At 41.4% G+C, this 12715-nt stretch overlaps 1 protein-coding gene across 1 annotated transcript; it reads right to left on the reverse strand.

Moving 5' to 3' along the window:
* Positions 1 to 8601: 8601 nt before the first annotated feature.
* Positions 8602 to 10719, reverse strand: LOC126925068 (uncharacterized). The gene is made up of 2 exons (XM_050740238.1): positions 10297 to 10719; positions 8602 to 8751 (listed from the first exon to the last, which is right to left on the reverse strand). Exons 1-2 carry the CDS (start codon positions 10717 to 10719, stop codon positions 8602 to 8604), a joined length of 573 nt encoding a protein of 190 aa, XP_050596195.1.
* Between the last annotated feature and the right edge of the window lie 1996 nt (positions 10720 to 12715).

Here is a 12715-nt window from a genome sequence, read left to right on the forward strand (position 1 = left end):
TCTGCAGACATCTGGTTGCCATCTTGCTGCGGTATGTGGCCTGGTCTAGGGAGAGTGTCGCCCGGCGTAACAATATCTACTTAATTATTATCCAATAGATACATGAGTCCCTGCAAATACATTCAAACTTTCAATCAATTCCCTTTTCTTGAATGAGCTGTTTAAGACTAAACAAGAAAATAAAGATACGTTTAATAAAAATGTAAAAGCTAAATTACGTATATACTTGATATTCTTGTACGATATTATCACATGTTTGCTTTAGCATAGTCTCTGTAAGTGTCGAAGAAACGTCACTAGAGTTTGGCACCAAAAACGACAAACGTAATGCAGTGAGGAATTCTTTTTTTGTAACGTATTTTATTTTACATTTTGTTTTTTATCTTAGCAGGCTATACAGCTGTTATCCCCAAACAAGAATGTGTTTAAAAGAAATAAGAACTTGCCGAAACATTACAAGATGATGATTTTGAAAATACCTGAACTTAAGACCATTTTTGCTCTGATTTCTTATCGTATTCTCAGAGGTAAATGACACATTGAAAATGTATTCGACGAAACTGTAACCTTTCTTTGCAACTACAGCTACTTTTTGATGAAAATCTCTTTTTATTATTATTTCGTTTTTTATTTATTCAATCCTTAAGCCGATTATTTGAGTCATTAGGACTTCATATGACTTTAAAGGGAATTTTATTTGGTATATGAGAGGAAATTGCAATTGTGATTATAATAACCATTCCTTGTCCCAAATCGTAGGCAGCAAATCTGGGAAATCTGTTGTATATTTCTTTCTCGTCGTATCGCAGTTTTGGATACAGTTAACTTAACTGAACTCGAAAATGAATTTTTCAGATCGATATCATGCTTTTGGAGGGAGAGTTTTATAACATATTCACAGTTTGATCAGTCTAACAATAATAGAGTTGGTGCTTGATATCGTTTTGTACGTCACGAGTAACAATGTTCTGGGGTGTATTGTCCGTGATGATAATTATAGCTTCTGGGTGTAGATATCGCTGTTGGGGTACTGCTGTTTTTCTTCCATTTTTGATGCGTAGAAGAAATATCGGACTCCGGTCGCCGGGATTCGAACCCGGATTCCGAACGTTCGTAACATAAAGCGTTAACAACTGCACTGCCGTCGTCCGAAGCTAGTTAGTGTCGAGTGGTGGTATTTGCTGTTGAGTGCCGCCACAGTTCGATACTGATGGTTATTCTCCTTATTATTTATTACTATTATCCTCCTTATTATTCTCCTCTCTATCAGGATTATTGATTTGACCGAATGATCAATGTCGCTTTTCTTCTTATTCGTTGATATCGTGCACTATGCTTTCTGATACAGCAGAACTCCATTTTTCTAAACTCGTCAAGGGACAAACAATTTATACAGGATCATTCTTATACTGTAACCGACTAAGCTTCCTTTAAAATGAAGGGAGGCAGAGCAGTGATTAGCGCCGTAGGTTACGAACGTTCAAGACCCAGGTTCAAATCCCGGCACTCGTAGTCTGATTTTTCTTCCACGATACCTGAAGGAAAAGAAAGCAGTAGTACCTCACAGCGACCTATACACCAGCAGCAACACTATCACCTACCGATACATCCACATCAAAACTACACGCAATATACTAACAGTAATCCTAATACTATATGTTTCTATTATAAATTAATACTAATACTTACTAATATTATATTGTACTAAACATCATCACAATATTTTTATTTCTAATAAATACATAATTATTCTCGGTGCTAGGAATTTCTCCTCTGTACCCTTTGCGTAGACGTGCTGCTTGGTCTTCGTTTCCACGATTTAATGTTTGCCTTAGAAAGGTACTGTCGAAACGTTCCAATACCGTTCCTGCCTTTAACAAAAGCCTATGTATTTTAAAGTGAATAACAACTTGGTGTTGCGGACTTTGGAGACTTCACAAGCTTAGTTGTCCATTCGACAAAGGTATCAAATTGGTCTTGCGGTCGCACAATTAAACTGTTCGTCGAACTATTAAATTGCCTCGGCCAACATGAATCATTTCTTTTCCTTTTCCGTTGCATGGTTGCGTTCCGTTCTCGGCCGCTGCGCGGGGCCTTTTTTTTCTTTTTTTTTTTTTTTCATGAGTAGGGGAAAATGTAATTACGCATGTCCAATGCTCGCGTCATTGGGTTAAGTAGGACTCAGCAGATGGTCGTTATACCCACTAAAATCTCCTCCTCTATTCGCTCTTCTTATGGTACAGGTACCAATCCCAAAACTGCGTTTCGGCATTACTTCAGGGTTGGCCCTAACCCTTCCCTCGCTATATCTTATCAATTACTATTTCTGTTAGCTCTTATTCTTCTTCTCCTCTCTACGTCCATCTCCTGCTTATGGCTCGTCGTCATAATTCTTTTGCATAGTGCTTGGAACTTATTCCAGTTGTCCTCTTTCTTAATTACCTCTTCAATAATATTTCCTGTCGTCAATGTCGTGCCAACATAGCTCTCCAGTTCAGCCCTATCGAGGATCCACCTAGGGCAGTGTAACAACGCATGCTCCGCGTCGTCTACGCGTGTTTTCACTAAATATTTTATCATAAATTTTGTCGAATCTTAAAACAACTTTATTTAAATCAGCATCCTTCGACGTGCAGCTAAAATTTTCTAGGTTACGCCTCGTCTTTTTCGTTCTAAAATCGTGCAGGACATACATGTGTTTCGACGTTGTCCACACCTTTGGTATTTTCTCTCTCACGTATTTCTTGGCCAATCCTCTATCGGTACTTACCACGTCAATGAAGCTCGTCTCCCCGTTCCTACAGAACGTATAGCTTACCTTCATGTTAATGGGTACGATGCCGTTCTTCACCAACATGTCATCAGGCTCGTACCCCTGCGATCAATTCTCTGGCTACACCACGCATTAGTTTTCGCGTAAAAATAGGTAGTCGTAAAATTTTTCTAGTTTGACATTGAGGGAACAGTACCCCCCAATGCCATACCATAACAATACCCCTCTGGTTGTCAGAGTACTTTCATCCCAATGTTTTCCTCTAAACAGGGTCACCCACAACGATGCATCACCTTTGCCATCCTTGCACCAGTAAGTCTGCTGTCGATAAGGCTCAGTGATAAAGACCACGTCGACTTTGGCTTCGCAGGCATACTGGTACATCGGCTCCTAAGCCAATCTACACCTATTTAAATTTATTATTAGGATTTTTATCTCCTGAATGTATTTCTTCTTCTCATCCTATCCTTCATCGCTGTACATGCCAGCGATCCCGTTATATGTCTCAGGTTGGCTCTTCTCTCCGCCGCGCAGATCACACGCCTTGGCTCCTTATCACAGCCGTTTATAGTGTGAATGCCATCGCCACACCTCCGACATAGCTCCTTCCTTGGACTTAATACCGTGTATCTCGCCCCGTTATGCTCCAGCATATGGCATCTATAACACTTGAGAACATTCGCAATAACTCTAGCTGTTGCTATCGTCAACCTGTTCTAATCCTGATGGTGGGTTTCTCCCTTGGAATGCTATTCGCCGGAACTACCACTACCGCTTGCTGAATTCCCCAAGATGCTATTCTCAGCGATCTCTCGAGTCTTCCTATTTGCCAACGGCAAAATTTCTATGTCCTTCTTCATGGCCGTCTTCAGCTTCTCTGCAACCTCGTCCGCCGATACCTTATTGTTTATTTCAATTAAGATGTGCCCTATCCTGGTCTTCCTTACATCAGTTGTTTCCCTCAGCAAATCCTTCGCTTCCACTATTTCTCTGTAAGAGTCTATCCAGTTAGCGTCCTGGTCAACTTTAACCAGGATCGCTTCGTTCCTTCTCCTTGCTACTATATCTCTTCTTTCTTTCCTACCGCCTTTACTTCTAGGTGCCTCCTCATCGGTCTTATCAGCTACACTCCTAATCCTTCTTCCATCGCCCATTCACCCTCTCTTTAAACATTTTCTCTATTCCTACCACATACTCCATATTAGCTCCTCCTGCCTCGGCTTTTTCCAATTAGCCGTTCTCCCACGGTGAGATCTCTTTCCTTTTTGCCGACTGGCCGACTTCTGCTTGGACGGCTACCGACACTCTACCTCGGTGTATTTCATCTCGCTCCTTAGGGGCCATTTGTGTAGCCACCGTTCTCCTGTCCTGTTGTCCCCTTTTCATTTCAGCATTAATGTCCATCCAACGCCTCACATTCATTATTTCGTTTACATTATCTGTCTTTAACTTCTCCAATATCGGATCTCCCTTGCTGGTATTGCTGATTCTCCCCATCATTCTCTCCATATTCCTTATAAAGAGTTTCAGACTCTTCATGAGACCCCCGACATCGGTTAGCCCTAACATTCGGCCTCTGCCTTCGTCCGCGGATGACCCATCCTTCATGGCTACCTCGTTATTTCTTTTGACTCCCAACCCTTTCTTTTTTGCCAACGTTTTCTCTTCTTCTTTCACTCTCCCTTTCTTTCTAGTTCTGCTCGTATCAGGTGTGAGGCAACTACTTTGTCCATACTTTTTTTCTTTTTTTTCAGATAACGTAGTCCGAGGATATTTTTTTTTTTTTTTTTTTTGCGTGGGGAGGGGAAAATGCTATTACGCATGCCCAGTGACCCGCATCACTGGGTTATGTGGGAGTCGGTCGGATGTCGTTGCCATACCCACTAAAAACCCCTCCTCCTTCTTCCTCCGCTTGGGGGGCAGACAACCCCGGTAAAACCTGTCGGCAGTCTTCAGGGTTGTCCTTTCGTGCCCCGTAGTATCTGCTTCTTCGGGCAGTTACTGCTCATGTCGTCCTCTCAGCCAGTTCAGAATACTGGGCTGGTCTCCTTCTGCGGTTTTCCGTTGTTTCATGTTCTTGCCCTCGTTGCCCCGCGTAGTTGTTGTTTCGCTCGTTCTCCTCCTTGCTTCCTCCCAGGCCCTCGCTGTCACCCTCCTGTGACACATGACGGTCTTGCAGAATTGCCTGAATTTATTCCAGCTCTCGTCCTTGGCGGTCGCCGTGGCGATCAGATTGCCCACGTCTATCTTCCCGCCCAGAGCGTTCTCCAGCTCGATCCTTCTGTCCGTCCACTTCGGGCACGCGAAGAGGGCGTGCTCCGCATCAGTCCGAGGATATAGCCAAGTTCGTCATAAATTCGTTCTTCCTTTCTCATGTCTATTACTGTTGCCAAGGTCGTCAAAATCGTTATACTCTTTCCATGTAATACTCTATCAAAGTCCTTAATAATATTTGTAACCTTCATCTACCAATATACACATATCTGACTGTCACTTTATAATCAAAACGGATACTCACAAATACTTCAACAGAGCCTTATTTGAACGTTTAACTCTAAGTAAAGGTGGCTCTCACCAGTTAACGTTCAATATAAACACACGGTGTTCTCTTAAAAAAAAATTGCGTCTTTGGTACAAAATTTTATAGTTTTAGTACACATTTCTAAGGCAATTGAACAAGTAAAACTTAAATAAAGACTGATTTTATCTTTTAAATCTTATAACAAATATGAATTAATATTATATATTTTTGTAAATCACCTACATTCTGTAACTTAAGCATTTATAATTTTTATAAATGCTTAAACATTCGTAATCTAGTCATTGGTATATAATATAATTCAAAAAGAAAGATATTTAATAGGCTTCTTAATCAGGTCCGTGTTATAACAAAAATTCATTTATAAAACAAATAATTTTAAATATTTTATTAAGGTCTATCAAATTTATCTAAAGTTATCTAAATGCTAAAAATAAAGAAGACAAATACTAAGAATGCTAACTAATTTGCTATACTAAAAAACCCCTTGAAATATGTGGATATAAGATATGATACATAGTGAATTATATGTCGGAGATGTAGGGACATCGGGCCTTTCTTTTGGAAGATTCCCCAATACTTGGGCTCGAGGTGACATAACTGGTCGCCGAACGTAGCCACGGTCACGGGATGAACGAAATGTCTTACAGAGGAGGTACCAGTGTTGAGGGATACGCTGTATAAACAATCAAGTCTTGATCAGGAGCAATGCTGGTTTATGTGGAACTGCCTAGTTACGGCGCTTGGGAATTTGTTGATATTCCCAATCGATATGTATTTGATATATGTAACTGTATCTGTCTTTTATTTTGCAATCTCCTTGGAGAGTTTACTGTCGTCGTCTTGGAGTTAGTCTTAGAGAAACCCTGTGCCTGAGCGAACGTTTCAGTGTGCTATCAAAAACATATTAAAACGTACGAAAAGTTTCCCGTTGACCGTGGATTCGTTACAGAACCCAAGAATATTGTCAAAAGCATTCGTTATACTTATTGTTTGTTATTCTAGTTAACCGTTAAACTAAATATTTATCAAACTTTGTAAAGAAATATTAATTTATGTAAATACAACCTTTATTGAACATCACGATGGCAAATACTAACGAAGAATCGTCACGCGCTCGAAATCCTAACGACAACTCGACATATATATATTTTTATATTATTATTAAAAATAACATCAAACCACACAAACATATTTCTTAAATTTAATAATTTACAATTCATTATCAATTAATACAATTTGTATAGGAACAAAAATAAACCAATAAAAAATATATGAGCGAGTTTAACATACAAATACATCAAACATAAAACATTTTAATAAGATTTCGGAAACTATATTAAAATATTAAATATACTTAAAAATACATAAATATTACATAATAATCGATGTTTGAGAAATCAATGATTAAAAATAAGTATTCTTTATTTTTATGATTTTTAATTTAAAAAGCGCTTGTATAAATAGTGTAATAGTGTTTACAATGTACCGAGATATTAAAATTCATCAGGCATAAAGTTTTATATGTTACAGCGTTTGAATGAATAAATTCATACAGTTCTTAATTTTGATCATAAAGTTTCTTATAATATAATATACTAATAAAAAAAATATAAAATACTTGTATACCTCATATATTCATAACAGTTTCTTGAATTAAACATTATCTATTTCACTATATCTTGAAGAATGTTTAATCTTTGTACAATGTTTAATAATTGATGCAGCAAATACTATACGTTCATGTATTGTACAATAAAACATTAATTCTCCATTCATTATACATCTTCCATTGATATATAGGCCTAAATCGTGTAATAAAACACAAATAATAAACACAGTAACTCTTCATGCACATCGTTATGAATAAATGAATATACATAATAGGATTTGGAGGCAGGCATAATCTATACATATCTGGTAAAATAAATTGTGGTGGAAATGGTCTTCGTAAACCCATTATATGCCTAGTTCCTCCAAAGTCTGCATTCTAATTGAAACCAAGGAGAAATCCAACCAATTACAGGAAAAAATGCTAACAACTGTAGCGGTACTCGTCGATAAAAATCATAATGGTTTTAGCCCAGTAAATCCGCTACACAAGAAATCATGTTTACCCAAAGACGAGCTAATTATAGATCCGACGACCTTAGGCGGTTCCGATCGTTAGTCCAAATCCGTCGTTTTTGCCGTGATCATAGGCCTTCGAGTCAGCTACCCAAAAAAGCCAACAATTGTAAACAAGGTCGAGAGCTCAGCGCCCGTTGGGACGTTTCGAGAACATCTTCGAAATTCAAATCCCAACGCCTTTCGTCAACTCCGACGGATATAAATATAGCGAACAGAGTAGCGACGCATTCTTAGTTATCGAGAGACACGAGCAGCAGCAATTAAGCGATACTTCTTTGCGCCGATCTATTAGTGACCGCGAACCGAGACAGCAAGTGTATTGTACGACTAGTGTACGCATTGGGTATATTCTAATAAACTACGTAGTTAGGTATACCCTGGTGTTTGTGAAAACTAATCACTACCTTATCACCTCACAACCAACAAAATTTAATGTCAGAAAAGTTATATTCCGCATATAACTTGGATACGTACTCAATAATAGACAGGAATAGGAATCTAGTTGATATAATGTGATGAAGATACCCTCTGTTTTCTAATCATATCTCTTTCTTTTGTTTTCTGGGACTGTTGTTACGTCGCGTGAAAAGGTCCGCGCGACGTCCTTCATTGTCTGACCATCAAGGCCCAAGCACCGTTACAGAAACCCTCAATAAACCTAAGGCCCCACCGTAAATCGAGTCTTATTAGCTTGCAGGAAACTTTAATCCTGCAAGTATTTTCGGTTTATAACTGGTACTTAAAAAGTCCTTAGGTCTATTGTACGTTGTTACAGATTACGGAGAAAGCTGGTAGTTATCACGGGAAAACCCGGTAATTATATAATAGGGAAAACCAGACATTGATGTAATACAAATGTCTGGATTTTCCCGTGAGTCATGTTGGTAGGGTGCTTACACCTCCCATCTTCAATCATCGACGTCTTAGCCAATGGGTAGTGCGGATCCTTGTCCTCACTTTCATAACGAAAAGTCTGAACAACGAATCAGTTTCCTTCGTTCAAAAAGCACACCCATATCGAGCTTTCCTCCGTAATCACATCAGAACGAGTTCCTAGAGTTCCTTCGACTCTCACAGTGCATAGAGTTGCTAGAGTCCCTGCAACTCTCACAGTACCTACAGTTCGGACAGTTCCTTCAGCTCTCACGGTGTCTAAAATTCATACAGCTCTCACAGTGCCTAGAGTTCCTAGAGTCCCCATAGCTCTCACAGTTCCTACATCTCTCAGAATTCCTACACTTCCGGCTGTTCCTACTGCTCCGACTGTCCCTACTGCTTCTACGCCATCAGGAGAGTCACTATATTGGTTCTCATAACCAACGAACAGTCAAAGTCAAAATATACACGGACTCTCTCATTTAAGAATAATCCTTTTCTTCGTTACCTGTATCTTAATCAACGGCGTTACTCATTTGTGTGATTGTATAAAGTGTTGGAAATATATATTTTTATAATTCTGTGAATCACAGTGTTATACTACAACAAACACCCCTATTATCCTAACCGAAATAAGGGGATCGAACTATTCGTGGTGTCGATTATTACAATCGTAACGGGAATTTACGACTCCCGTTGACGCGTATTCTAGCGACTGCGTCTCCCCACGATAGCTCGAAAATACAACTGTTCTCTCAATCTGTCTCAATACAGACTTTCACCTGTGAATGATCTGTTGTACCAATAATATCTGTAACATTTAATTTTCAAGAAACATGACATTCCACATGTCTTGTTATGTACCTGTGATTAGACTTTCTGGTCCATGCCCTTTATCCTTACTTTCTTAAATATGAATGACCCAATGATTTTTTCTTTCTCGTAAATGCTTTTTCTTCATTCTCTTTACTTCTGCCTTCAGTGAAATCTCTTCCCCTAATAAATTATATAACAATTTAGTAAAACTGGAAAATAAGTGTAGTATCTTAAATGGGTCTTAGAGGAAAGGACAAGTAATGATGTTTTGGTTTAACAAATGATATTCAAAACAACGAACTGATTACAATGCTGTCGTACGTCTTATTCTCGTACTCAGCTTTCGACTTCCCGATTCACACTCTCCGGCTTCTGTACTCGCTCGCTCTCGCTTCTCAACTCACACTGTCTTTAGTATCCCTTTGTCTTTTCCCGCCCTATCGCGCACGTGTTCCGAAAACGCCCATGGCCAGAGTCACGCAGGCCTTTTCCACGAAACTATTCACTTGAAAGGACCGACGACACATTGATGTATCCGACGATGCCGCGGCTCTCGCGACATTGTTTATGGTTCGGCCGATATCTTAGGCCTTTTGCCCACGATACTACATAAGTATATTAAACAAATACACAAGAATGTAACAAATAATTTGTACCTTTTTTTCTTTTTTGTACGTGGAGAAATCCCCATGGACACTCCGCCGCTGCGGCAGCAGTAGAGCAGTGTCGGTCTCTTTCCGACTATAACTCCACAATAGCCTGCCTACGCGTGTGACAGGAGTGCCCCGGGATTTCTTGCAAATTACTGCCGGTGCACTCTCAGCGTCCTCTTGATCGAGACAGTCCTAAAATTTCCTAACTGATGAATTGGCGCTAGAGGAAGTCATTGCCCCTAGCGCCATCCCCACTGCTAGTCGCGACTCGTTGGAGCAGCCCTGGGCCGCCTGAGCGCCATTACCCTCCGCCGCGTTATCCTACAAGGATGAGAGTTTCTCTCTCTCTCCCTTTCTGCCCCCTCCTTTACGAGCATAACTCGCAGAAGAAGAGGACAGCCTCGTATTCCTGTCGTCCGCTCAGCATCGCTTCCATGATTGCTGAGGAGGACAATCTCTCATCTGTGACGAGACGTAAGGTGTAGCGGGGAAACTCCCACGCCGCATACAACTTCAGCGTGCGCAGCGCCGTGTCCTTGCCCCCCCCCGCTGTGGTGACAGATATCCATCGTCTCGCGTCCGATCTTCATCAGGTACTCGCTGAACATGCCGTGTCCCGTGAGCACCTGAATCATCCTGTAGGTCAGTGGGCAGCGCGGCGGCTCCTCCATGCCTCCCAACTTGGGAAGACCGCCTCCGCGCCTCGATGTTCTCCTGCCTCGTTGATCAGCTGAGACCGCCACTAGTTCCACGCATCCTCCTCGGCGGTTTCTAGATCGTCTGGAGCCGCCTGCTAGGCCGCGTATTCCCTCATCCAACGCTGTCATATGGGAATATCTCCGCTTGAGTACCAACGCCCGAAGCTCCCACGGAGGAGACGCGACCAGAATAAAATAATTTGTACTTATCATTTGTGTAACCATTCCTGTCATCATGTTTTGAATCTAAAAGAATACTTAAGAAAATCTAGTTTTTAAATATTTGTTTATATATTACAATTAATATCTGGTACTTAATGTTTTAATACACAATATTATAATTTAGAATCCATTTTGTATTTTATCAAATGGTAAATTTATTTATATATACATGTATAGGTTATATTTGTAATTTTATATAAATAAATAATTAAATATAAATAATCATATTAATATATAATAGATAATTATCAAGTGTTAAGTGTTTGTCGTCATTAAAGTACTGCCAAATGATATAAAACATAACATGCTTGAAGTTAATTAGTATACAAATGCTATAATAAACACAATGTTGTACAAATTTTGTACCCATCTTTATTTTGCGGCCACTACACTGAATATTGAATACTAAATACAACGGATTGGTTGTTGTCTATTGTTCAAAATGTTGATTTGCGCAGTGATTACCAGGTCATTGTATTGTAGCGGCATATGAGCCAGAGGACGATGCGAATCAAGAGCGACTCATGTTGTTGTTCTGCTTCGGGAATGAATTAATAAATATCAATTCTGTCGAGAGACGCTCGTACAAACGTATTCGCAAGCATAGTGTATGATAGCTCGCAGATAATTCGATAACTCGTATAACTCCGTTAATCACTGTTAATAACTCGTATGATAACTCATATAATAACTGACTCGGTCGCGATCACGTCTGTTTATTTATACTGGTCGGGTGAGAATAGGAATATTCAAATTCGTCTTCATTCGACGGTTGCATGTAGCGGCGACATTGTTTTGCCCCGAGTTTGTTTGTCATCACGTTTTGTGCGTCAAGGCTGTGTCAATGCCCCGAGGCAAAACAACAACATGAGTCATTCTCGATTCGCCTCGTCCTTTGACTCCTGCGCAGCTACAGAACTAACAGAATTCAGTCTTCTTCAGAGTGAAGAGCTAGTGCCTGTGAAAAAAAGTTGGTGTAGGAACTAACGGAATTCGGACTGGAAAGACGTGATAGGTGAAATAAAACCGCGTGTGAGTTTATGACGGCGAGGAAGCCATGTTGGGACGCGTGACAACAGCGCCGCTGCATGAGCTACCCGGGGAACTACATGGACGCAGCCATATTGGCACGCGTGCCGAAAGCGCGTCGCGCGGGCCATTTGAAAGTGGCAGTGACTGGTGGTAGTGACAAGTGTGGGCATAAGTGGCTGTTTTGCGCGCCCAATGGGGAAAAGGGACACAACTGTGGAGGAGGATCAAGAGGCGAATGAAACCATGAGAGGAGGGGACGAAGCGGAGTTGACTGCTGAGCCGACACATATCAGCACCAGAAGTATGGGGAAGGCGGCCCCTTTTAAGGAGGGGTTCTTCTGCTCCGCACAGAACGCAGAGAACCTACGGATAGAGGAAACGACGGAGGAAGAGAGACCCCCGCCGTCGAAACGCCCCGCGTGAAGAAGAGGAAGGCCGGCGGATCTCCCGAGCTCCTCATGGAACTGGCCGAAGAGATGAGGACGTATACTACCGAGGCCGAGATACGGATGAAATGGTTGCTGTCACCTGGACAACAACGCCGAAGGTATTCGCCCACGGAGTTCCGCTGGAGCACGGCATCGGATACGTCACTATCGAGTGGGCAGGAATGGTGGTGGTGGACGTGTACGTGTCACTCAACAGCGGATGGGCAGCGTTCGCGGAGTTCCTGGACGGAGTTGGCGACTGCGTCAGGCGGCGCCTTCCTGCCAGTGCGACGAAGTCCTGGGAGACTTCAACGCACACTCCATGGAATGGAGAAACGCGCGCGGCCGCTCGCTGTCAGATTGGGCCGCGAGACTTGGACTCCTGTTGGCGAACACGGGCTCGGCCAACACCTGCGTGGCGTGGAGCTTCGTCGTTGACATCTCATGAGCCTCCCACGATGCATTCAGGCGGATTTCAGTCGAGACACTATCGGACCACCTCTACATATTCATGGAGGTGAAAAATACACTTGGACCTGGAACGGTAA

The sequence above is a fragment of the Bombus affinis genome, chromosome 15 (assembly GCF_024516045.1).
Source record: "Bombus affinis isolate iyBomAffi1 chromosome 15, iyBomAffi1.2, whole genome shotgun sequence".
Classification (NCBI taxonomy): Eukaryota; Metazoa; Arthropoda; class Insecta; order Hymenoptera; family Apidae; genus Bombus; species Bombus affinis.